At 41.5% G+C, this 24,595-nt stretch overlaps 2 protein-coding genes across 4 annotated transcripts in view; one reads left to right on the top strand and one right to left on the bottom strand.

The window, feature by feature from the left end:
- Window positions 1-201: 201 nt before the first annotated feature.
- On the bottom strand, window positions 202-13,072 carry LOC142385218 (cryptochrome-1-like). Of its 2 annotated transcripts, none has more exons than XM_075471520.1 (14): window positions 12,108-13,072; window positions 5,633-5,741; window positions 5,385-5,527; window positions 5,084-5,268; window positions 4,885-4,973; window positions 4,515-4,655; window positions 3,129-3,440; window positions 2,741-2,892; window positions 2,433-2,635; window positions 2,184-2,294; window positions 1,522-1,620; window positions 1,309-1,389; window positions 1,071-1,174; window positions 202-722 (listed from the first exon to the last, which is right to left on the bottom strand). In XM_075471520.1, the coding sequence occupies exons 1-13, from the start codon at window positions 12,263-12,265 to the stop codon at window positions 1,074-1,076; spliced, it is 1,884 nt and encodes a 627-aa protein (XP_075327635.1). In that variant the 5' UTR covers window positions 12,266-13,072; the 3' UTR covers window positions 202-722; window positions 1,071-1,073. The 2 variants fall into 2 exon arrangements, with proteins under 2 accessions (XP_075327635.1, XP_075327636.1); XM_075471521.1 differs by having other exon boundaries at window positions 1,309-1,383.
- A 4,092-nt stretch (window positions 13,073-17,164) lies between these two features.
- The window catches only part of LOC142385217 (ankyrin repeat- and BTB/POZ domain-containing protein 3-A), a 197,509-nt gene continuing 190,078 nt past the window's right edge, over window positions 17,165-24,595 (top strand). For both annotated transcript variants that reach the window (XM_075471519.1, XM_075471518.1), the window contains exon 1: window positions 17,165-18,383. In XM_075471519.1, coding sequence (XP_075327634.1) covers window positions 17,519-18,383 — 865 coding nt within the window. In that variant the 5' untranslated portion in view covers window positions 17,165-17,518. The remainder of the gene's footprint in view (window positions 18,384-24,595) is intronic.

Below are 24,595 nucleotides of genomic sequence, written 5' to 3'. Positions count from 1 at the left end.
ACATGGATAAGGAACAAGACGCATGTGAAGCAGTACTCTATTATTTATTGGGGATAATACAGCAGGGGCACCATGATGGGGATTTGTAAGGAATGAAAGTGCACAAGTACTGAGACAGCGAAAGGAAACAATCTTAACACTTGTGTTTATATACATATACACAAAAAGTGGCTCAAAAATAACGAACCTGGGAAAAAAAAAAAAAAAAAAAAAAAAAAGGCTGTAATAGAGATACAAGCTTTCTTAGGATGTCTTTTTTTAAATTTTTTTATTATTTTATTTTGGATGGATTTTTTTAGCTTTTTATTGAATATCTGCCAAAAGAAGATCCATTTATAATAATTTGTCATATCAAAAATATATCAATGGGTCTATGGCTACACAAAGAAAGAAAACACACATACATTATCCAAATCTGTACAAGTTGTATGTGAGCTGTAATCAGCAAATTCATTATGTACACAAGGACATTCGTCCCAGCAGTATTAGCCAAAAGATGAGCACAGTGTAACAGTCTTGTCAGCACTGGTTGGGCCACGCAGTCCTCGTGATAACAAAAAGTTTGTTAACTTGACAGACGTGAATGTATTTAATGAAGTGGTGGGGATGATCATCCTTAAGGTGCGTTCATGCGACTGTGGTGCTGTAGCAAAATCTTTTAAGTCTCATTGGTTTTCTTTTGGCTGTGATACGACCGCCGGTGAGTCTGCTGGAACACCCATCTGTGGGCGGGAAAAAAGGAAACAGACATATTAAGTCTAACATGATTAAACTTAGAAATGAAAAGCACGAGTTTCAGAGTACTGACACATGTAAAGTAGTTCAAGAACTTTTCAGAAAAGGAAACCTATTAGAGAATCCGACTCAAACTGAACATTCAGTCGCATCAAATCCTCGTGTGTGTCTAAAAACATTGACCGATAAAAGCAGACTGCTACTCCTTTTTTCATTGTGTGGAGCTCCAGGTGACACTGTATTTTCTTAATAATTCAAGACTTCTTCAGACACCCTCTCAGAGGGTCTTGACACAAAGATGAGCAAAAGCATACAACTGTGTGTTTGCAACGAACCTTCTAGTGCTTGCTATGTCTTTGGACTTTAGAGCCTCTGCCGTTCCCAGAGTCTTCATTGGGCCGTTTGCCACTGCTGTGACTTGTGGGATAGTGCTCAGTTCCTGACAGAAAATAAAACAAAAAGTTTGAGGGGAGTCCGATTGCATTTAAAGGCCAACTACACAGAAAGGAGCAACGACGTTGTCAGTTTAATGAACAGCAGATATAATCTGATGTAGCAAAGTGTTTAATTCACCTTTTTGAAGGGGCAGACCAGGAATCTGCTGCGTGCCTTGAGTGTAACACATCATACTGCTACTGGCTGTGTAACCTGGAACTTAAAAAAAAAAAAAAAAAAAAAAAGATGGTCACAAAACTTATAAAATACAAGAAAACTGAAATGAAAATCTAGTTTTGAGAGGTAACAAATGAGTTAATTATTAAACATGTAGTAGCTGCCATTTCCCACCTTGCTGTTGTGTGCTGATGTTGTTTTGTTGATCGTTCTGCAGGTACATCATGACGCCACTCTGCCAGTCTCCCTGGGAGTGAACTGGCATCTGATAAGCTGATGACCAAAAAAAAAAAAAAAAAGCTCTTTTTAAAACACATGAAGCTCTGCATGAGTAAAAAAGGATGTCTAAAGGAGAGAACAAAACCCCCAACACTGTAAACATCATGTATACCGTGAATATAAAACACCCACATCAGAAAAAGTTTGAAGAGGATCAGAGGATCTCCAGTTTGACAATATTTGCGTGAGAAAAATCCCTGAAGTGCTTAAAAACATTGTAACAACCAAAATGTCTCCTACAATCTGCAATAAAATTAAATTGCAGTCAAATTAAATGAAAGAACCATAACTTTTTATTGTAATTGGCATTTTCTATACTGTACCAACTTTTTCTGATGTGTTTTGCACTTATCTGAGACAGATAACATAATACAGAGGTAGGCTATCACAAAAAAAAGATGATCCTGCTAAGCTGCATGTCCTCCTGCTTCCATCTCAAGTGGGAGGGATTAACAATCGAGAAGTGCAATAAGGAGATGACTGCAAGTGGCTAAAGACGAAGCAATGACTAACCTATAATCTTTAAGTCTGAGAGGAGAAGCTCTCTTGCCACTTACCAGATGGAGCTGCAGCCTCATGCGAGGCCTCAACGGAGAATCCCATCGCATCTGAGGATGTCTCATTGTTTCCAATACCATTAGAGTTGGATGGAACTGTAGCCAAAAGGCCTGCGGGTACAGAGAACAGACCTTCAGTAGCTCATCAAAAGTATTGTAATGTGTCCCTATTATTCTGCTGCTCCATCTTCCCATCAACATTAGATCTGAGAGAAATGACTGCATGTGCATTTAGCAGTGCGTCCTTACCGAGACCCCTGTAACAGGAGAGCTGCTGATAGATCTGTTTCATTCGCTCGATGTTGATGCGGCTGGCCTCGGCGTGGTTCACCATGGGCTTTGGATAATGCACGCCGATGATACATTTTGCTGCTTTCTGCACAGCCTCAGGAGCGTTCCAGGGGTCATAAATGTACTTGGCCGGAAATCCCCGCAGAATGGGCAGGTAGCGCCTGAACGAAGAGATGGAAGATGTTTAGAGAGAGCGGGGATGATGCGATTCCCTCCAAGGGAAATATCACCCACACCAAATGTTTTAGCAAATGCAGCATATGTACCGTATGTAATCTCCATTGGGGTCAGTTCGTCGGCCAAAACCAACGGGACAGTAGCAATGGAAGAACTGCTGGAAGAAAGAGCTGCAGGAGAGCCACATCCAGCTGCCTGCGTTCACACTCCAGTCTGCATCCAGCAGCAGCTCCTCAAACACCTGAGCATACACCCAAAAAGATCTCATGTTAGCTGAGAAAAGGGACTTCTGTGAGATGTTCTGTAATATTTCATCCTGCTGAGATAATTAGCATCATGTGACCATGCCACTTTGTCATCAGGTGGAAAATGAGACATCAAATCAGATCTAAACACTTAATTATCACCTGTTAGAGACATATTGTTGAACACTCAATGTTCTTTTTCTACTCTACCAGTTTAGTGAACATGGCCTACCTTCATGCCCTCCTCCCAGCTGATCCACAGGTCTCCTCTCGTCAGGAAACAGGCCACTGCGTGTCTGGCCAAGTGGTGGATCCAGCCTTCCTGCCTCAGCTGAGTCATGATGGCGTCAATCCAGGGGAAGCCGGTCCGACCCTCCGCCCACTTGGCCAGTGCCTCGGCGTTGCGGTCCCAGGGGATCTGAACGCAGATGGGGTTACTCTCCATCTTGTCAAAGCAGGGGTTGTTGGTGGCAGTTGTGTAGAAAAACTCACGCCACAGCAGCTGGCCATAGAGCGAGAGAGGGGGGGAGCTGTTCTTCTTCACCTATATTGAGTAATTTGCATTAGTGTTATATATAGGCTGAAGAAGTTTAACCTTTTGTGGGCTCACACACACCTTGGACTTTCACACTTATGACATTTTAGTTGATGATTACAGTGAAACTTTCAAAACTGAAATACTGATTTACCACTATGTAAATCAGCACTGTTGCTCCATATGTTCCAGTCACTAGGTGAAAGCCTATTTGGCAGCATGAGGACGATTTATTCAATATAAGGGGATGGTCATAATTTTGAATGCCTTGAGATGAAAAGTTGCAAGAATGAAGTCCCAGCAGAAGATCAAAACCATTTAAAAAAGTGAAAATAAGACATTTTCATTTGTGTCATTCAATGTTTTTAGATAGCTGATGATGTAATAATTGTGATGGTCCCACATGCACCTGCAGCTTTTTACACTGAACTGAATATGAATGGTCCCACTAAACTTAGTGGTAGTGCTCCATTCTACGATGAATACAGTTCCACACCTTTTTTTAAAAGACAATTATTATTACTAAACTTTATATCTGTTGACCTTTAGTACTAAGAATGTTTAGACTGTAGAAAAGGAGATGGGACTTCCTCTACGACTCTTTATATTTGTATAATGTGAACACTTGCAGTAATTTGCCTCATGCAAATTGTAATGCTCTGAAAGCCATTACAAGGATAAACAATCAGAGCTTTAAGTCACACCTACACAAGCTGCAGTAGAAGATAATATATCTACAACTACTGTTTTGCTTTTTCCTTGCTTACCATCAACAGTTTTATAAGCTTGCCTGCCATTGGCTTTTTACAAACTATCTATAGCCTCCTAATCGTCCTTTTAATACATCACACAGCTACGAGGAAGCACTCCTGAAATAAAATAGGCTAAAAGAATCCTTAGATTTAAGGAAACTTGTTTGTCTCCCAATATCAGATACAAATAACGCTAAAGTACTGTCAAAATCTGAATCTGTTTGAGCCAAAACATGCACTCCTCTAATCCTCAAAAGTTAAATCATACTTGGTTGGTCAAATTCAAATGGTTCAGAACAAAAAACATCATCGTATTCTTGTGTCCACGTACCTTCCTGTAGAGGTCGGTGAGTTTGAAGTAGAAGAGGCGACAGGAGAGGCAGCCGAAGCGCAGGTATGGGCTGAGGCCTGTCGGGCTGGCGAGCAGCGAGTTGGCATTCATTCTGGGACGCTCAAAGTTGGCCACCCATGCCTGATGGGAACACAGTCACATGATTAGATTTGGAAAATAATTAGATGTTATGCTGTAACATTCGACAAGAACTCTATCTGAGCTGTTACTTCGTTTAGGAAAAAGCTGAGACTGACAGTCTAAAATTGGACCTGACATGATCGCAAAATAAACCATTGGTGACAAGGAGGAAGGATGATGCTAGCTTAAAGACATATTTCTCAGCTGGGTTTGATCTGATTTGACTGACCTTCCTCTCCAAATGTCTCTCTAATCGTGTGAGAGCTTCAGTTTCTCCTCCTGGCCACACAGCTGAGGACAGACCTTCAGTATCAAAACCTGCAGGGATCACAAGAAAACCACATGGTTTTAATTCTCAGGCTGTAATTCTGCTTGTTTGTTACTAATCTGCGATTAATGATGCAGATGTTCTTTCTGGCTGAACTCACCCAGCTCCTCCAGGGAAGGGACCCCAAACTTGTCATCGTGGTCTTCAGACAGCGGCGTTGAGCATTTCCCCATGATATCAGCTGTAATAACGTCTGCGGGCATCTCCACCGCATCCATACGACTGATAAGAGTCTGGAACCGTTTGTAGGTGAGGGGAGATTGACCCCCGTTCAACTCTATGATCCTGTGGAGTGAAAAATGTCAAAGAAAGAAGGTCACGGATCAAAAGGGACCAAGATCAACTGAAATCTATCACTGTGATGCATCAGTTTGCTTTGGTAAGTGGCAATATTAACTCACCTGTCCAGGTCATAGAGTGTGTGGGAGATGCGAACGGTCACCTCCACTCCAGCCTCAGAGGCCAGCTTCCTAATGGCAGCATCTCGCTCTTTGCCAAAAGGCTCAGAGTCGTACTCATAAGACAGGCGAGTAATCTTCCATTCCTGGCAAACAGCGAGTCAAAACATTACAAATTAAGTTATGAAATCACAGAATGTCTAACGCACGCTGGTTCTGTAGTTTCGTGACTAAATCAGATAAAAGGTCACCTTGAAGAGTCTGGGGAAGACATCAGTGGGTTGGCCTCGAATCACAAACAGACGAGAGTTGAGCTTACGGAGGCTGGAGTCCAAGTCCTCAAGACTCTGTAGTAAGAACCTGTAGAATGAAACACGAATCAAACGCTGAGTATGCACAGGTAGCATTCGAGAAGATGTCACAACAACATTAACTATCACCATTTTCAACTCAAACAGCTGGGGGAGGAAAGGACAGTAATTGGACAGTTATTTCAGCAGAGTTGGACAAAGCCAAAAGATAAATGTGTGTTTATTTAAACCGCAAGTGCTGTCAAGTCTAATGAACTTCCCTACTATGTGTATGACATCACCAACAACAATATCAGTGATCACAACACGGCGCCACCAGTCTGTGACCTTATTAATCAACTTCTCTTTTTTTCCCCTGAGGTGTTCAGCGGTGGAAGCACAAATGTTTGATCCGGTTACATGACAATGGCAGACATGTCTGTGTAAACTTTAATGATCCGTTTACACACATTTAATTCTTCCTGTCGCATCGATACCAAACAAAAAAAAAAACAAAAGGAAACAGTCACACCAGAGTTAAAGGTTCACCTTTCTGCTCAGTTACTGACACAGAATTTAAAATATCCCTGAGAAAAACGTGCAAAGAAACACTTCATTATGAGCATGTTTTACGGAATAATCTGCTCCTCTTCCGCTGCCGTGCGTTCATGCTCTCATACGTTTACAGGAACCCTTTCTGCAATGGCAGACGTAAGCCCTCTCCAAAGGTTTCAACCATTCAAACATTGATTGAGGTCACATAGCACCTTGAATACCTGATCACGGCCAGATGAGTACATGATGAAACCTAAATGATTTCTGAAGGGAGCCAATGACCTTACGAGAGTTTAAAAGCCAGCATCCTGGACGATAGGGGCCCAGCTGAAAATGTCACCTACAATGGTCCTGTCCATCAGACACACTTGAGCAGATCCACAATTCTTGTATGAATACTTGGTCATGAGGATACACTGAAGTGAAAATGGTAATTTGGGTTTAATAGATGTCCTGAGAGGGTTTGGTTTAAATGTTTCTGCCAGTAAAGCCAAAGGCTGAGGTGGTAAGTCATCAGAAGTGTCCAACAAAGATAATGTCAGTAAGCCAGAGGGGGCAAGTGCACATTATTGGTGCTGAAGATGCCCATTATTGGTAAATGTGTCACTGTTATAACAACTGCACAGAACTAAAAGGGCAGCCTGCACCTGTACTCGAAAAACGCAGCAGTAAAGCTCATGTAGTCTGTTTAGGTTTAGCCCCAAAATCATTTATCATTCCCATCATATCTACAATCTAAGGTTCACCTCATGTAACAATTATTCCAAAATACATAAAACTGCCCACGACATTTCATTAAATAAATCACAACAGCAAAGTTTGGGAGCTTAAAATCAATGCAACAAGTGATATTCATACAGGAATTCTCTGTTCATTGCCAGGATTGTTGAGCTAAACATAAATTTAGTTCTCGTCTGTATTCTCTCTGCCTGAACTGACACAGAAAGGACTCTTCAGGCTGAATCATCCAGACAAAAGGTGAGTCAACCAGCCCTCAACATAAGCTTAATCATCATTGACGTCACACACAGCGATGATTAAACTTGTGCTGATGAAGGCTGGTGTAAAACAAACAACTTACCGACCCAAAAGGATCATTTTAGTTCTTTACAACCTTCTAATCAATGTGTTGCCTTGTTTTCTCGTGTATACTTTGTGATGCGCTTCTGTTTACAACGCCCCCAAAATAAGAAGGACTGACTGTAAACATCAGATGGCACATACACACCGCAGGCAACACATGCATACAAACAGAGTGGCAATAATGTGGTGCTTCCCGTGCTGTTGCCATAGGTACAGAGGCTGGTAGGTGGAAGCCTCCGGCAGCCAGGTGGGTGAAGTTTCCACTGGCGGGTTATCTAAAATACACAACTGTCATGCCCAAATTTAGAACCACAATACTAATATCCAAGTTAAAATAAATTCTGACACCCACCCCACCAGGGATCTGAGCAATCCAACTGTCTGATGAAGAGCATTACTTTCATATTAAAACAGGATTTAGGGTAATAAAAAGCTGGATGAATGGGGCTCACAGCCTACACCCTTCACCTGACAAGAGGCAAGAATTCATAACAAGCTCAGTTGGAACAGAAGTGTGGAGGAGGCAGTGATAGTTATCACGCAGGTAATTGACCACCGTGTGGGCTGTGTCTGGCTCACCAGTCGACATTTAAAGTGTTTGAAATTTGCATGTGAGAGCACAGAAACACTCAGAAAAGCCATTTCCTGAAAAGGTGCTTTTTTTCTTTCTAAAAACTTTCCATTTTTAAACCGAGCCTGAATAGTTGACCACAACATCCTTCTCTTTCTCCCTAAGCTGAATACATTCACATCTGGAAACAATCAACTAAAAAAAAAACAGAGCTTTCTCACGTCTCCACCCAGATTCGCTCTGCTACCCGCTCTGCTCCTCGTCTGAAGTCGGTGTGACACAACAGAACTAGACTCAGACCACATGACCTCACTGGAAAAGCAGTCAGTTCGAGCTTTGTAAATCTGGGCAGCTTAGACAAAGCTGTGCAGCACAAAGAAATCCATCCGTGTCTGTTTTTCGTCATTCATCTCCCTCGGTCCTCTGACACCCCACCTCCCTCCTATCTGTTACAAACAGCTCCTTTATGGAATAATTCCACAGCAATGGCATCCACGTGGCATAAAAGTCTTTCATAATCAGGGTGACCCAACAAAACTACGCCGGCAAGCTTGAACAGTTCCAATTACAGAGCATGGTGCGAAAATGGATATCAGATGGATGCAGCGCTGTTGAGATTAGAACTCGAAGTGGTGTGGCTGACCAAAGAAATCTGGGGTCTGTAGCACCGGTGGGAGAGCAAAAGTAGGTCAAAAAATGGGAGGGTTCACGAATAACACACTGACCCATTTGTGCCATGCCAGGGAATGTCGGGGGTAAATCTATTGGGAATATTTCATTTAGCATTGCTTTGTTTACTGAGTATTAACTCCCGAGGTTCCAAGATCTCTGAGTGCTTACTCTGTTGAAGGCATTAAATGATAGGATTTGTGCGAGGATGGGTGGTACTTACATAAGCTGCAGGTTATAGCAGGTTTTTCACACTGTTCCACCACAGCGGCATTACTTACAGCAAAGTTCAAGAATACTGCATCATATCTGGGTATACAAATGGCTCAAAACAAATCAGGAGTAGTATTTACTCCAATTCTTTTAAATAATGCAGAGCTGAGCTCTTAGTTTGGAAAAGAAAGAGTTAAATCTTCTCATTATGACTTTCTATTCCATAAAATAAATACACAAACCCTTCGCTCATACAAACGTCGCTTATCAGTCTGATTTCATACTTTTACCTGACATGAACCTCTTGAAAAATAAAGATTTGAATCCTTCCAATCATTCATCTTCTCTGTTTTACTCCATTAACATGTCTGATATGTACATAACAAATAAGGAATAAAAGGATGAATCGGGGCATGCTGCGTTAGCTTTGCGTCACCCCTGGCTGTCGTTACATAACAGTGGAAAAATAACATGGATGCTCACAACAGACATGCCTTTTCTGCTGCTGCCTGCCTTCCTGACTCTTCCAGAGATGGGAACAGAACCGTGCTGCAAAGCAAAGCGCGCAGAGGGGAACAAAAACATCCAGCGAGACATTTACAGCACTGTAAACCTCAGGGGTGCTTTCGTTTGGCAGCTGTATGTGTAGACTAATAAACCTGCCAAACAAAATGCTCCAGTTTCCACACAGAAGCAGTTACAGATTCATGAGATTGTACGGGGTAAATGTCTTGGTCACAAATCGAGCAGGGTAAATGGGATGTTAAGTGTATTAATTAGGAAAACCACCGAAGGTTCAACGCTGTTAGAGAGGAGCAGGAAAAATCCTATTTTTGATAAACTGGTAAACAGTCCACTAACCTCAGCAGCTCTCATTCTTATCTCTATGACATGACGCTTCATACATTATATATACACACACACGGCCTGTTCCGATCTCACACTCAGATAGGGAAGTGTCAGTTACATAAAATGTCGGTTTTAAATCACATACAGCCTCTTAACTAAAGAAATGTAGGGATATGACGTGTTGTTTTTTAAGTTGTTTTAAGCCTTTTCATCTTCCCAACAGGTTAGACCAAGAGCTGACGACATGAAAGAATGCCAAGAGTTGTGAAACAATATTGTATTTGCAGCTCTGGTTCCACTCCACGCATCCCAATCCCTGTAGAGGAGACAACTGCTCATCTGAATATAATTTACACTGTCACAGTCTGATAACAGACCAGAGGGGATCTGCGCTGCAATGAGCTGGGAAAGCCTGATTTGAGGAATGACTTTGGGACCTGCTGACGTGTGATACAACATTTCAAATAGAAAAGAATGCAGACTGTGACCCAATTTAACAGAAATTATAGTCAAGCAGGGAGGCGGGTATCAACACACCAAAATACAGTTTACCAATCTGAGAGCTTACTTTCTGAGACGAAGAATAAGTAATGACATGACTTGTCTATTTATTTAGCCTGATTTAATTGAGTTAATTGATGTTTCCTCTGTTTTTAATGTTTGGTTGAGTGGGGGAAAATTACAGTCTAACGTACTGTTACATCTAAGGACATAAAGGAGCAGTGTGACCCATTTAGATTATGAGACAGTGATCTTATGTTAATACCAGTATTGAAGTCATGCCCTGTACGTGTTATATACATTTGATAACGTCATGTGAGGATGTAGAAAATTTAAACATGAGCTAACCTTACAGTGTGTTCAAGCATCTACTTGCTTTTAAGTGAAAAAAATACTACATGCTTGTTTTCCTCTCATCTTTGATTGACTGGAGACACATCACAACAGTTGTTGTTTTGTATTGTCGACGGGTCTTCTATAAAGCCGTGGTTGGCTTTGCACTTACATTAAAACAGTTGAAGTCTGCTGGTACTTAATATGAAACAGCAAGACTCTAAGGCAGAGAAAAGAAAGATGCAAAACAATGGCTCATGTCTGTGGGATCTGCGGTTAGTTTGTTCCTCTTTTTTATGGTTGCTCTACAATTCATTTAGTCAATTATGTATATTTTCCTGGTCTCTTGAGTCTCATATTGTTCCATCTGCATCTAATTTTGCTCACTGTCTTTATTGTTTTGAGTCTTATTTGGATCGTTTTGTGATAATCTGAGCCCGTGTGCTTCTTATTTTGGTAATTTTTTACCTCTTGGTGGTAATTTTAGTTCTCTTTAGATCATTCACATATCCTTTGCACTCAGTTTGTGGGTCTGCACCATTTACATGCCAACACAATGATTAGGGGGAGTCTCCACACTGTTTTAATATTGCATCACCCAATGCATATCGGATCAATGGCTAAAATCCAGCAGAACAGGTGACGCATACATCCACCTTGATCATATGTTTTTTTTTTATGTCAAACAAGGTAGTACTAAATAGATGAATTGTGTCACTGATTCTGCAGAAAATGTTTCACCACAGGCTGAACATTAACCAGCAAACGTTTTTTCGCTGCAGCAAATTTATCTCATCAAGGATTAGTGACACAATAAACCTTGATCGCTCTGATAGGTCGTAGTTTTTAAGTATCACAGCATTCATTTCTATCCTGAGCTCCAACAATTTTTGCTAAAATCTTGCATTGATGATGAGTGAGTCGAACCATTGTGCAAAGTCGACTCCAGCGCATCCCAAAGATTTTCAATGGGGTTTAGGTCTGGACTCGGTGGTGGCAAATCAATTTGTGAAACCGCTCCCTGAACCCTCTCTTGCGTATTCAGTCCAATTAATCCTGATGGTAGAATACATCTTTAGGATAAAACCCAGGCCCCTGCACCTGTAACTGATGAGGTTGCTGAGCATCTTTCCCCAGTGGAAATTTCCTTAAAACCAGTGTGACGTGTAAGCTAAAAAAATAAACTATACTTTAAATTTCAGCAGTAGCTACAGCTGCAGTTATTTGCTTTATAAATTGGTCTTCGGGTTATTTATATTTTCGCCTGTCAAATTTCAGGAAACAGTCCAAAAATCAACATTCCACGTCTATGATGGCCCCTTCAAAGTACTCACTTTATCTGACTAATATCTAAAACCCCAAATACGTCCAGCTTACTATCATATTATTCAAATAGAAACCTGTGAAAGAGGTGGCGAGTAAAGTTACACAAGCAGCTGCTGCAGCACTGCATGAGGTCACAGTACAAAAAAGGCATTCCCTCTTTCTGAATACATTACTGGCATCATGGCACCTTAACTGCTCTTTGCATTCCCAAACTTTACCCTTTCTTTTTAAAAATAAAAACAACAAGGTACCATCCACTTATCACAATTTGTTCTCATACGTTTGGGGCTGCTGATCTAGTGACCCCACATCCGTGTGAAATTTAGTTTTCCTCACCTCCACCTGTTGATCCCAACGTTGGAAGATCCCGCGAACCAGGGGTCGAGGATGTAGACGCAGCGGACGGTATCCGCTCCCAGCAGAGATTCTTTGAGGGACGGGTTGTCGTGGAGCCGCAAGCCCTTCCTGAACCAGTGGATCGTATTAATGACCATTACTCGACTGGACGAGTGCTTTATTCCTTTTTGAATGATATCGACAGTCCTTTCTTGCTCACTCGATACAAGTCCGACTCAGTGACAGTTAATGTATGTTTTTATGTTATGTCCAGCAAGAAAAAAAAAAAAAAAGAAAGGAATAAAAGAGGAAATCAAGGCCACAAGTAATCCAAATATATGGAGAGGTCCTTCGAATGCAGTCCTTTGATCCCAGAGATGAAATCCAACTTTTAGATTAACCTTGCTCTAACAGAACGTTTTCCATAATGTCGAAGAATCTATAAACCGCTGGTTGCTGAACCATTTGGACAGGAGACGGGGCGCGCTCTCCAGTAACGTGACAAGCAACACGGCGGGCTTTAGGACCTGGTTCGCCGGTGAGCGGTGGCCTGGTTTGTTGTATAACTTGTTATTCTGATTGATGAAAAATGTTATAAATGTACACGCACTAAAATTCTTAGGCTGACCTGCACTCTTAATACATCATATGAGTATCAGTGAATGATACAATAATTACCCGCAGCTGGCGTTGCTAATCAACACAAGACACCAAGGCGAGACCGACTGCTCCCTGTCGCGAACACCGGGAAATTATATAAATACGTTATCGTGAAATTCGTCGCTCTAATGTCTTCTGAATGGATACTTAGCTGTTAGAATCGTCTTTGCTTCTCTTCCGACTCTCTTTCCTAGTCCGCCTCACTGCTGAGCTGATGTTTGGATGGTTGTATCAGGAGAATTACCTTCAAACGTTCACACGAACCAGTACCAGCTCCACCTACCGAACCGCACCTACTGCTTGACTCCGCCTATTGGCGACGTGCACAGCTCTCTGATTGGTCCAAAGCACTACGTACGTTTCTCGGTCGAATCACGTTTTTGCAGCGTGCTCTCTCTTCTCTTACGAGGCGAGGAAGCCAGCATGTGGACTCACTTGTGCTGATTACCGAACTATGACCTCTTATTGTGAGCAACCCCACATGTTAGTAGGCTAATTCATGAAGCTCTGGCAGCACAACAGAAGACGAATAACAGTCCCCGACTGTCCTCAGGTTAAATACAAGTTTAAAAACAGTGAAAACAGGTTAATAATTTTGTGGAATTGCTGTTACAAGTGACATAAATTGTAGGCACAGACTTGAGGGACGTAAAAACGTAAACGTAACGTAAAAAAAGTGTGTTTTTTACCCTAAAATATCCAGTATTTGTGCGCAGCTGGTTGTGCTCATTTATTTGTTTACATAAGAACCCGGATTAGCACGTGAAGTCTGGCATGGGGGTCACGCTCACCGGATAGTGTGCGTGTTTAGGTACATGTCGAGGTGTTCCAGTAGCAATCAACAGTGATTTTAAATCGATTTTGTTTAGTTACACTAGAATTTCTACTCTGGCTCGAATTTACTGGAGTATTTGCTCTTTATGCTGTTTTACCTTAAACTCAGATATTCTATACTCAACATAGTATTCATTGTCTTGAAGTATAACTTGCAAATTCATATCTTGCACCGTTACAGCAACTGTCTTTTTATATGCTATGCTATGCCTTAATGTCTTCAAGCCGTTTTATCTCTTGCAGTCCTCGCAGTTGCCTTGTGCCATACTTTTTAAGTTACCCTGCCAAACACTTGTCAAATGGTAAAAATATTTTCACCGTGTTCATGTGTACGTAATGCATCTTATCTCATCTTATGTATATTTTATGTTATCTAATATTGAAAATACATAAATGCGTCACAACAGTCTTATATAAAATGGGTTGTAATTATGCAAGATAGGAAACGCTGCTGGCAGGAAGGTGTAGTACCACTATTTTACCAGCAAGTGGCAGTAGATTATCATGCTTTTGCCTGATGATAAATGAACCACAGAATAAACATGACAGATCCTCACTGTATTACACTTAATATGGTCATTATAACTAATAATTGTGTTTTTTCCAGTATGTACTGTAAAAAAACACAATTTATTTTGTTGTTAATTATACTTTTGTTATTTCTTGCACATTGTTTTAAATATATTTTTAACATTTTGTTTGTTAAATATTTGAATTAGCTTTTTCGAAATTTTATTTGATTATCATAACGACTAATTATGGTTCTTCAATATAAGCTCTATTTTGCACTGTGTTGAGTGAGAGACGCCAACGCCCGGAACGTCCTTGTGTTTGTTACAACGTGCTTGGCCAATAGACATGATTCTGATTCTGATCATGTGAGCAAAGAATTTGGTTATTTTAGTAGTTTTCATTTGTTAATTTATTTATTTAAAATTGTAGAGACGTTTATTACCAGATACATAGCCTGCATAGCACAATGTTAAAATGAGACAAATAAATGGTTTTATAATGTATAGATTTGACAGTGCACAGCAAGGATGTGTAAACCTAATCACACGAGGCACTGTCAACGTTGTAAAAAACGAAAAATCTACAGCTGCATAAATGACCCAATTCCAAAAGGCATGCCTGTACAGCATGACTAAGGTTTATAAGACGCACTCATTCTGCTGACAAAATACAAACAATCTATCATCTTGCTTGGAAAATCGGGATAATTTCACTGTTACCAGGCAACCAAGGCTTGACAAGTAAGGACAGACTGGAGCACCGTGGTGCATTCAGACATGTAGCTGACAGCTGTCCACCTCCACCGCTGTCACCTGAGTAAGTCAGCAAAACACGTGCCGCATTGCATGAAGATTCTGTGGCAGGCTGCTGGACAAGACCTCAAGTCAATGTCAAAATGTGCTGATGGAGTCATCTGTTTACATACACTAAACAACTCTTTAATTGAGGTGTGCTTTATGCTAGAGGCCCGATTTCTTTCCCTGACAGAACTATTCCCACACTGGCCCTTCTCTGTGAGCTTTCAGGCCCCCCCGTGTCTCTGCGGAAGCCGGTGACATAAATAAAATGGACTGCTTTAAAATGTACACCCCGCGGGGTTAAAGTGTTATTGTTTATCATAAGTCAGCCAGACGCAATGACTGTAAGATACACCCTTGTTTGTGTTATATCGGCTTATTTTCCCCTCACTCCCCCGCCGTATATTTCTCAGCTCTGGCATAGTGCAGAGTCATGTAAAGAAAAGATGAAAGGGCCTCTGGCATGGCAGGCATTGTGGACAGATGGTTGGTCCAGCTCAGACAAACTCACAAGGAGAAGCCCCAGCAGAATGGATGAATCATCATCCCACCAACTGTTCCTCTCAGCACGTTCCTCAGAATTCATCTCACTCACTCTTTGTTTTGACAAACATGTTGCATGACCGCAAATAAACCATTTCAACTGCATTATTGCGACGAAGTGGCGGTGAACCTTTGAAACGGGGTGCAGAAATGTGCTGTCACTGGATGCTGGGAGTATCTCCAAACTCAGAAAGCTTGGAGAAGTGCACCAGAACTGTTTAATATTCACAGAGAACTAGCATTAAATATTATGACAGTTCTCAAGAAACATCTGCTGCACTATTGCTTCTTACCTAAAATAATTAAATAAAATCACCAGTTGACTAGCCAAAAACAACAGTTTATCAAAAGCGAGCCCTCCCTGAATTCCTGGAATTAGAAGCAAGCGAGAGTGAAAGTCGAGACACTCACACTCTGCACATGCTCAGTACGGTTGACAGGGAGCAGCACACCACAGTAGAAGGTTTCAGCAAAAGTATTTTATTTTTATTTATTTTTAAAATTTTCTGCCTAGTTTAGAAGACTGCACGTTTAAACTTACACACAAATGTCAAAGTAGGTTAATGGTTCAAAATGAACACATGAAACTTCTGTAAATACTCATGCTGCTAGCTAATGGATAATATTTTATCATATTTTCATGACTAGGGGTAATTGTGACATAACAGAGACCATATTGGACTGAGCCCTTAACAGTTTAGGTATAAATGGGTGCTGTGGTGACTAGTGCCTGTGTTTGTGTTGACCGAGGCCTAACTTTTTCTTTGGGACATGACATTTTTATTGTTTGATCATGTCAGATTTCTCTGATCAGAGGAGACACACTTGAGATAAAACCTGTTTCCTGATATCTCAACCCTTTTAAGTCCTGCTCATTTTGAGCACAGAGCTTTCCTGCCTGAGCCATCTCTAACACTCAGTTTAGCTGTGTAGTGCTAAAGCTATATGTTATGCCTTTTCTTTTTCGGATTTCGACTTCTTTACCATAAAACATCACTATTTGTAGGGGAAAACATCGATTCTGATTATTTCTGCTCGCAGGAAATGAAAAGAATGCAAATCAACACTTTTCACTGCTTTTTCCTAGATAATAAAAGTGTCGAAATAAACCGTAAAACAACAACAACAAAAAATCCCGAAGTACCATTATCAAATACCATACTATTAATTTGCTGTAGGATCGGATAATGGGGCTTTAGACGTTTTGCTTGCAGCACAGTCGATCAAAACATTGTATTTCTTTTAATCAAACTGCTTTTTATGGGGGTTAAGTTTGATAATATGGTCCTATCTAAATGTGTGCAAAAATATTAACTGTATTAATAATTAGTAGACGTGTTTATGAGTCTCGTATAAAACTTAGAATTTTACATTTCAAGTAGTCCGTCTCCTCCCACTCAAGCAGACCTGCTATTATAATAAGAAATGAAACAATAAGTAAACATTAAGTAAGACTCGTGGTGAGAAAATAAAGCTCTCGGTAAATAAAGCCATCATTTACCATCTCTGACAGTCGGATCTCGGATCGTTTCATGTGTGAAATGTAAAAACAGGTTGTCATTCGGGCATTTTTAGATTAGTTTTCTCTATGTCCTCCCTCAGAGGAATCCTCCTGCCATGACATGCCACTGCAGCTATACGACAACAGACCAGCTGACGTTTCTCCTATTGTGCAGTCATGTTTCATCCGCACCAGGTAGTTTCTGCTCAGAAAGCAGCAGGTAGGTCGTCTGTGCCAGTCAAAGCGGACGGTGGTGCGCATTGGCTTGTATCGGCCCGCCGGTGTCCAGGCTCCTCCTCTCCATCGGAACCCTGCCTGCGCTGCGCTCGTTGCAGTGAGCGCGGATGTTTGTGCGCTCTCTGGATACGCTGATGAAGTTGTGGACAGGAGGTAATCGAGGACATCCAGCCACTTAAAGAGGGATAAAAGTGAACGCTCACTTCTGGCGTTTCACTCTTCGAGATACATTTAAATCACCGGGCAGCGGCGGAGATAAGGCATCAAAACGAGTTTGTGGCATTTAACTGGGAGACCAAGCATACCCAACAGTATGCGGTGCAGTTATGGCAGGCAAGGGTAAGACAGTCGTGAGGACGCTGGAGGATTTAACGCTTGATTCTGGTTATGGTGGAGCCGCGGACTCGGTCAGGTCGTCCAGCGTGTCGCTGTGCTGCTCCGACACGCATCAGTCCTTCTCGCATGGGGGTAACTGCTGGCATCTGACGGAATCCATGCACAGCAGACAAAACAGTTTGGATACAGTCAACACAGTCCTGGCGGAGGACACGGAGATACTGGAGTGTTCGGGTCAGTGCGCCAAGCTGCCCGAGCTGGAGGACGTGCCATGGAGCCTCGGTGAGGTGGAGGGCGCACTGAGGAAAGACGAGGAGCTGATGGTGGGTGATCCGCCACCGGAGGTCCTGGCGCGACTCTCGGCTCTCATCAGCCGCGCGTTGGTGAGGGTGGCCCGGGAAGCGCAGCGGCTCAGCTTGCGCTACGCCAAGTGCACTAAGCACGAGATCCAAAGCGCCATCAAGGTGGTGCTCTCATGGACCATTTCCGTCAACTGCATCACGGCGGCTCTGAGCGCCCTGTCCCTCTACAACATGAGCACCGGGGACAAGTTCAGCCGAGGCAAGTCGGTGCGCTGCGGGCTGGTCTTCTCCGTGGGGAAGTTCTTCAGATGGATGGTGGATAGTCGGGTGGCCCTGAGGATCCACGAGCACGCTGCCATATACCTCACCGCCTGCATGGAGAGCCTGTTCAGAGAGGTGTTCAGCCGCGTCCTGCGCAGCGCCCTGGTGGAGAGGGACAACGGGATCCCCAAGTTTACGCTGGAGTCAATGGAGCAAGCCATTAACAACGACTCTGAGATCTGGGGTCTGATGCAACCCTACCAGCACCTCATATGTGGCAAGAATTCAAGTGGTAAGAAAAAAAAAATCAAGAGAAAAGATAATATTCAAATGCAAGTCAGTGGTTAGTTGAATACAGCTGAGGGATTATGTTCAGCTGTCATTGTAAAATCCAACATATGACTCAGTCAAATTTAGTTTCCCTCCTGAAACAAATAAGGCAACTCTTATGTCCAGTGGATTCCAGTATGTTTAAGGAAATGTCCAGAAACAAGTGGCTGCATCTTTAAACATGCCAGAATGGCGACTTGCCTGGGAGTGATGAGACTTATGGGAAAATTGATTTTTCCTTTGAAATCAATGTTCAATTCCTGTCTTCACTTAAAGTTTCATTAACCTTCAACATATAGACCCATTTTTGATGTGGTGTTTCCAGATTGGAGAGGTATCTATGTAGTGGTGCAATTACTCTCCAAAAAAAAGGTGTTGACAGTTTCTCACACACAGATTAAACCTTAAGACCTTCCTCTGAAACAGCCTCTGCCTATAAGAGCCCAGGAGCAACAACAGTCACATAGGTATTTATGACTGAAAAAGATCAAACAAACTCCATCTCCTGTGACTGTGAGCTGTGTTCTCATACTGTCATTACAGGCATGAACGTTAACAAGTGTTTTGGACAGCTTGAGTCGGTGTATCATGCAGTGATTTAGCAAAAGCAGGATTTGCGTTTTATATAGTGTGCAGGCCTTGTTGATAATGCTGCTGTGTCACTCCAGAAGGTGTAAGCTGTCAGTGTGGGCTGGTCCTCTTATCCAAAGCTCTGAATGAGTTGGCTGAAACCATAAAGCAGAAGGGGCTTGAAAGGCTTAAAAGAAAACCATATTGCACGTCCTTTCGTCATTGGTGCTGCGTGGTGGTCTTTTTCAAGGAAGCAGGTGAAAAGAGGAGATTCTGTGACACGTCTCCTCTTAAAAATATTGCTTCCGGGTTAATCTGAGGAAAGACTGACCTGAAATGGCTCTCATCGTGATATTATATGATCAAAAACCCAATATCATGGACGCAGGATTTCCCAACATCACAGATGATGAAACTCATGCTATACAGTTCCGTGCAAGTCTTGAGTCACCCATCTTTCTTTATATATTGCCAGGAAAACAGAAAATTGGTCCAAAAACTGTGTTGAAATACCTGCAAACATATTAGAAATACAGTGTGTAAGAAAAAGGGAGTTGTGTCATTTGGCATACCTCAGCTTTTTCTCCCTGTTTGCCTTCCTTAAGAAATGCCTTCTTGACAGCCACGCTTCCATGGAAACCATTTCTGTTGTGGTTACAGTGAGCAGATGGATTAACCGAAGGTCCTGTGGCAGGTGTTGTCTGGTGCTGGTGCAAAAATACTATTTCATGTTTGTCAAACTGTGTTATCTTTGGCATTTTTAGTGGATGCAAACAAAGAAATGAGAACAAATTAATTATGTGTCCTTGTAACAGTCCACCAGTAGCAAAGAGCATAAAGACACAAGTTAAAACTGGTTCTTTGCTAAGGTGTCACGGGTTTATCTTTTTAGGTTGGTGCCTTTTTTACGTTTCAATGATGGTCAGTGTTAAGCAGCTTTTATAAAAAAAAAAAAAAACACAAAACACATTCCTTTACAAATGATCAGGAATAAGAACTTGACTGAAAATAAGTGAAAAAACCGCCATTGTAAGAAAAACCTTGGAAATCTTCAGAAAGCCTGGAGAACTATTTCTCAAGACCACTTTAAAAGATTACAAGAAAGTCTGCAAAAAAAAAACTAGGCGTGTTTCAAGACTTTTGCACAGTACCGTATAATGTCTAATGTACAAAAATCTCGCAAAGTTGAATTAAAGTGAAAAATAAGCACTTATTTTCACAAATCTCACAATCTCCCAATCCAAAACCCAGTGATGCTCATTGTGCAATGATATCAGCCTGTGAAAAACAGCAAATCCTGAATCGAGATTCATTTTCAGTCAACTGATTTGGGGTAAATCTGATTGACTCCTCCCTCATGAATCCTCTCATATGTCTTCATATTACAATGATGTCAAGCCTGGCTTGGTGAAAACTCCACATTTGGCCGCTTTATCTTAAAGATGCATCTGAGAAGCAGCTGCTTCTCTACAGACAAAACTCAGAGCCAAAACGCATCCCCCACCTCTCCACCTCTGTGGAGTGCATCATTTCCTGATGGTGCAGAGGAGGCAAGAATTTGTACTCGCACAAAACGGCATCCCTCTGTGACAGTGAGCAGGGTAAAAACACGAGGGCTTAAAAAGTCCCCCCCACACAACAATTAATTTCTTTCAAACATTTTTACTCAGACCATATTATAGTACTGGCTTTATTTAAAGAACTCTTATTTAAAATTGAATTCTCAGACCTGCGGCTGAATAATGAACCTCTTTAATCACTTATGAATCTAACATTAGCTCAGTTGTCTCTAATTTCTTCTCTTTTGTAGTTTTAATGAAATAACGAGACTATAATTAGCTAAAGATAGGTAGAGAGCAGGGGCAGCCCTTATGTGGACAAGTCTGATCTTAATGTCTAAAAGTTCACCTGAGGAACAAATGCACTGCTGCACATAATGACGGACGGCACGTTGCTCTGCACTCCCACTGACGATATCTTACTCCCTCTGCTTTCCGACTAATGAGCTGCTTAAAACGGAGGTCTTTCTTCACTGCCTTTTGTTCTGAAGTACAGGCTGTTCTCCAGCCTGTAGATTCTGAGTATTCCAGAGGAATTTACTTTGCAGAAAAGTTATGGAAAGGAGAAAAAAAAATGGCTGCAGATAGGGATTCATTTTATTTGCTTGTGTTTCTGTCACGCTGGCTATGCCCATTTTTTATATACTTTTTATACACCAACTTCCCATTAGCTTCCTTGAAGTTAGTCATGAAGGAATTCCTTTTTTCCTCTACCATGGCGGTCACGTAATCCTCCTCCTGTGTCTGTGTGTAGGCTATATAAGCCGTTAAACCTTACTAACTTTTATAACTCCTGTTTGGCTGCAGCTCAATGGATGATATTTTCCTGCCTCCTGTGGCCGTCGCCTGTTTTTCGTTATACATACGTAGAGTATGTCTGTGGCAGTGTGGGCCTGTAGTCAAGCTGAAATTATTTTAGAGGTTTGTTTGTTGCTGCATTTCTGAATGATTTGTTCGAGGGCCTTTTGAACAGTTCACTTCAAAACAACCCAATTTTTCCATTATATGAATGGAGCAGTCATGGAGCAATATTATGTTGCCGTTTAACTTGTGTTTCTGGCCATGGGCAAAAGGTAGAACTTATACGCTCTGTTTTTTTCTCCTGTGGGACTGGTTTTAGCAACTAAAAGCTCCACTATTCTCAGTTTTAGTCGGTAGCTTTCTGTCTGCTGTTTGAAACTTAACATGTAATGTGCAAGGGCTGTTTGGATGCTTTTACTGAATATAGGTAGCTGCTGCAATAAAACAAGAACACCTTAAGAGAAGTGCCAAAACAGTAAAGCTGTGGCCAGATAATTAAAAAGTGTGTTGAAACTTGAAGAAAAGTTCATAAAACAACAGCAGTTACAGCAAATTATCTGTATTCATCACAACAAGCAACATCTTTCATATGACTTTTGCAAAATATCAATTATGGCCTCTAAGCTCTTAACTGTGGGTTGGGTCCACGTCTTTGGCAACACCCGCATATCTCGACACAATCACAAGTCCAATTGCTGTTTGGTTTGATTCATGCAACGCGGCTACTCACAGGCAGATTGAGGGTTAATATAGATCCTTTCAAGCCATAAACACGTGTTAGAAAAGTTCAGTTTTCCATTTGAAGGCATCTCGTAATTTTCCACCCGAGTACAATAACCGCTATGGCTGTAGGCCTATCTGATTTTGATGTGAGTGGGCTGCCCTCTGTATAGTTTGGCCTTAAAAGGCACTCGCACCGACAGCATATGATGGATGCTAACCCACTGGCATTAGTGACTGACATCAACCTTCAAGCATATGACAATGACATGGTAAATTTTCCTGGAAAGCAGTTCTGTTATACCTCACCATCCAGATTACTACATCTTTATTGCCTCCAATGTTATATATTTAGCACTCAGTGTTGCAAACATAAAATTAATTGTATGTACGTATGTATTTATCTATTCAAAAACAGCTAAATGTAAATGTAATTTACAAATCACAGTGAAATAGGGGCATCGGACACAACGCTATTTTATTATTTCAATACATAACAGTATTTTATGGTAGAATAACTGTACGGTTTAGGTAACTTTACAGCATATGCCAGCAATTTACTATTTATTTACAACTGTGGAAAACAACGTGCTACTTTAGTATTTAGTGCACATACATTCTCATAACCACTTCATGGAGTAGCACAGTGTACAGTAACATGATGATGTAACAGTACTTTGCAGTTACTGAAAAATATGCAAGCTTGCTTAGGCATTGACACTGAAAGCAACAATAAGTAAACCTTCCCTAGATTAGGTTGGTGATGGGAATTTCCTCAGAGATAAAACATCCCCTTGCATTTACAAACCTGTGCTAACGCATGGGTTTTCATTAAGCTAATTATTAAAGATTTGAAATGTTTGAAACACTAAATGGCTCCGGAAACCATCTGTTACAAGCAAATTTACCACTTTAAATCTTCATTTACATGCAAGAGATGATATTTATCTACAATTTAGAATGATGACGGATCAAAAACAGGCAGTTACAGGTAAATCTACAACTAATGCTCCATGTGAAATGTTTCATTGGAAAGCTTTATTGGTCATTTTATAGTATCTAATGAGAAGTGACGTCGGAAAAACAAACAGCTCGGCCATCAGCTTCCAAACCTGCCGGGGTGGCGTTTAAATTTGGAGTCCTGAGTGACTTGATTGTATTTGATTATGTCCGTCATTTGCTGTGACCTTCCCCAAGGTAGTGGCCCAACCTCCACAGGACAGATAACACGACAGAATGGAATTGCATAGCCTGCTATAGTCTGCCTACTAAATTAGCAGCAGGTCTGGTGTCCCTCCTTCTTCACTCTCAGTCTTTCGCACCATATTTTATTGTGTTTTCTGCTGGGGGCGGCCTCTGTTTGCATATTTGTTTTCCACTGTGGTTTTTAATAAGCTCAACTCATAACTGCACGATTCTGGCAAAGCTTCTTATTGTCCATTCTGTTATTATTTTTCTCTCGTCCTGGGGGTGGGAGACTCACAGATGAGCCGACAGATTGTTGTCTTTCTGGTGGAGCTGTGAGCGCTCGGGCAAGCGAGCTGGTTGTGATGGATTTTTATGTTGTGGTAATTTCATTAGGCCAAAGGCTCTACCCACTCCCCTGCATCCACTTTCAGCAACGATCAGTGATTGCAAAGTTATTTTGAAGCCAAGATGGATTTTATGAGCCGCATCCATTTCTAGTGGGCTTCCATAATCATAATCTTCACTTTAATTTCATGTGCGTCTGGGTGATTTCCCCTGGAAGGGATTCCAAATGCACGTAAAACTTAACCGAGACCAGTCCAAAATGGTGAGGTTTTATTACTCTTATGTCAATGGGGCGTGGATCCTCCTCCATTCCTGGAAAGTAGGTGAGCACACTGGGTCAGGGTGAGATAATAAGAGAAGTATATAAGCAATGAATGCCTAATGTGGTGAGAAAGTCCAGTGCAGGGGGAAGAACCAGGCTGGAGTGTCAGCAGGAGGAGGTGGAGCTGAGATGGCTTTGGCGCAGGTCCCTCAGAGATATAATTACCATGCAGCTCTGTTTAATTTACACTTGCACTTATCTGGTGGTCATTAAGATTAGGAATTAGCAACGGGAAACACAAGGGAGGGGGGGCGGACAAAGATGATAATTCTTCTCATTCATACATAATACCCTTTGCTCAAAAGTCCACAGAGGCATGTTTGATTTGATCTGATGATCAAGATAAAACATCTTCTGGATGCTCAGTTCCATGGAATTTTTTTGCCGTGGTGACACAGATTTCATACCTCATTCACCTTGTTGTCAACACTTCTTAGTAGAGGTGATGAAAACTTCAAGAAACAATCACCATGCAGAAAGAGTTCAGAAATTGCAGAAGAGGAAATTCCAAAAATTAAATATATGACACGTCACATAAAGAATAATAAACTATGAATGAATATGAACTGAAATAGGGATATAAAGTATATGAATGAAACAAACTGAGACTACATTTCTACAAAACTGTGCTTTCAGACTCAGAACAGCACAAGAATTGGCAACTAAGAC

Source organism: Odontesthes bonariensis, chromosome 8, assembly GCF_027942865.1.
Source record: "Odontesthes bonariensis isolate fOdoBon6 chromosome 8, fOdoBon6.hap1, whole genome shotgun sequence".
NCBI lineage: Eukaryota > Metazoa > Chordata > Actinopteri > Atheriniformes > Atherinopsidae > Odontesthes > Odontesthes bonariensis.
The sequence above is the reverse complement of the archived record's forward strand: the minus strand, read 5'-3'. Positions and strand labels throughout refer to the sequence as shown.

Coding starts and splice junctions, on each gene's coding strand:
- LOC142385218 (XM_075471520.1), bottom strand. CDS start 12,265: ATGGTCATTAATACGATCCACTGGTTCAGGAAGGGCTTGCGGCTCCAC. Junction 5,269..5,384: donor ACACTCTATGACCTGGACAG/GTGAGTTAATAT, acceptor TTCACTCCACAG/GATCATAGAGTTGAACGGGG. Junction 1,390..1,521: donor CATCAGCACACAACAGCAAG/GTGGGAAATGGC, acceptor TTTTTTTTTAAG/TTCCAGGTTACACAGCCAGT.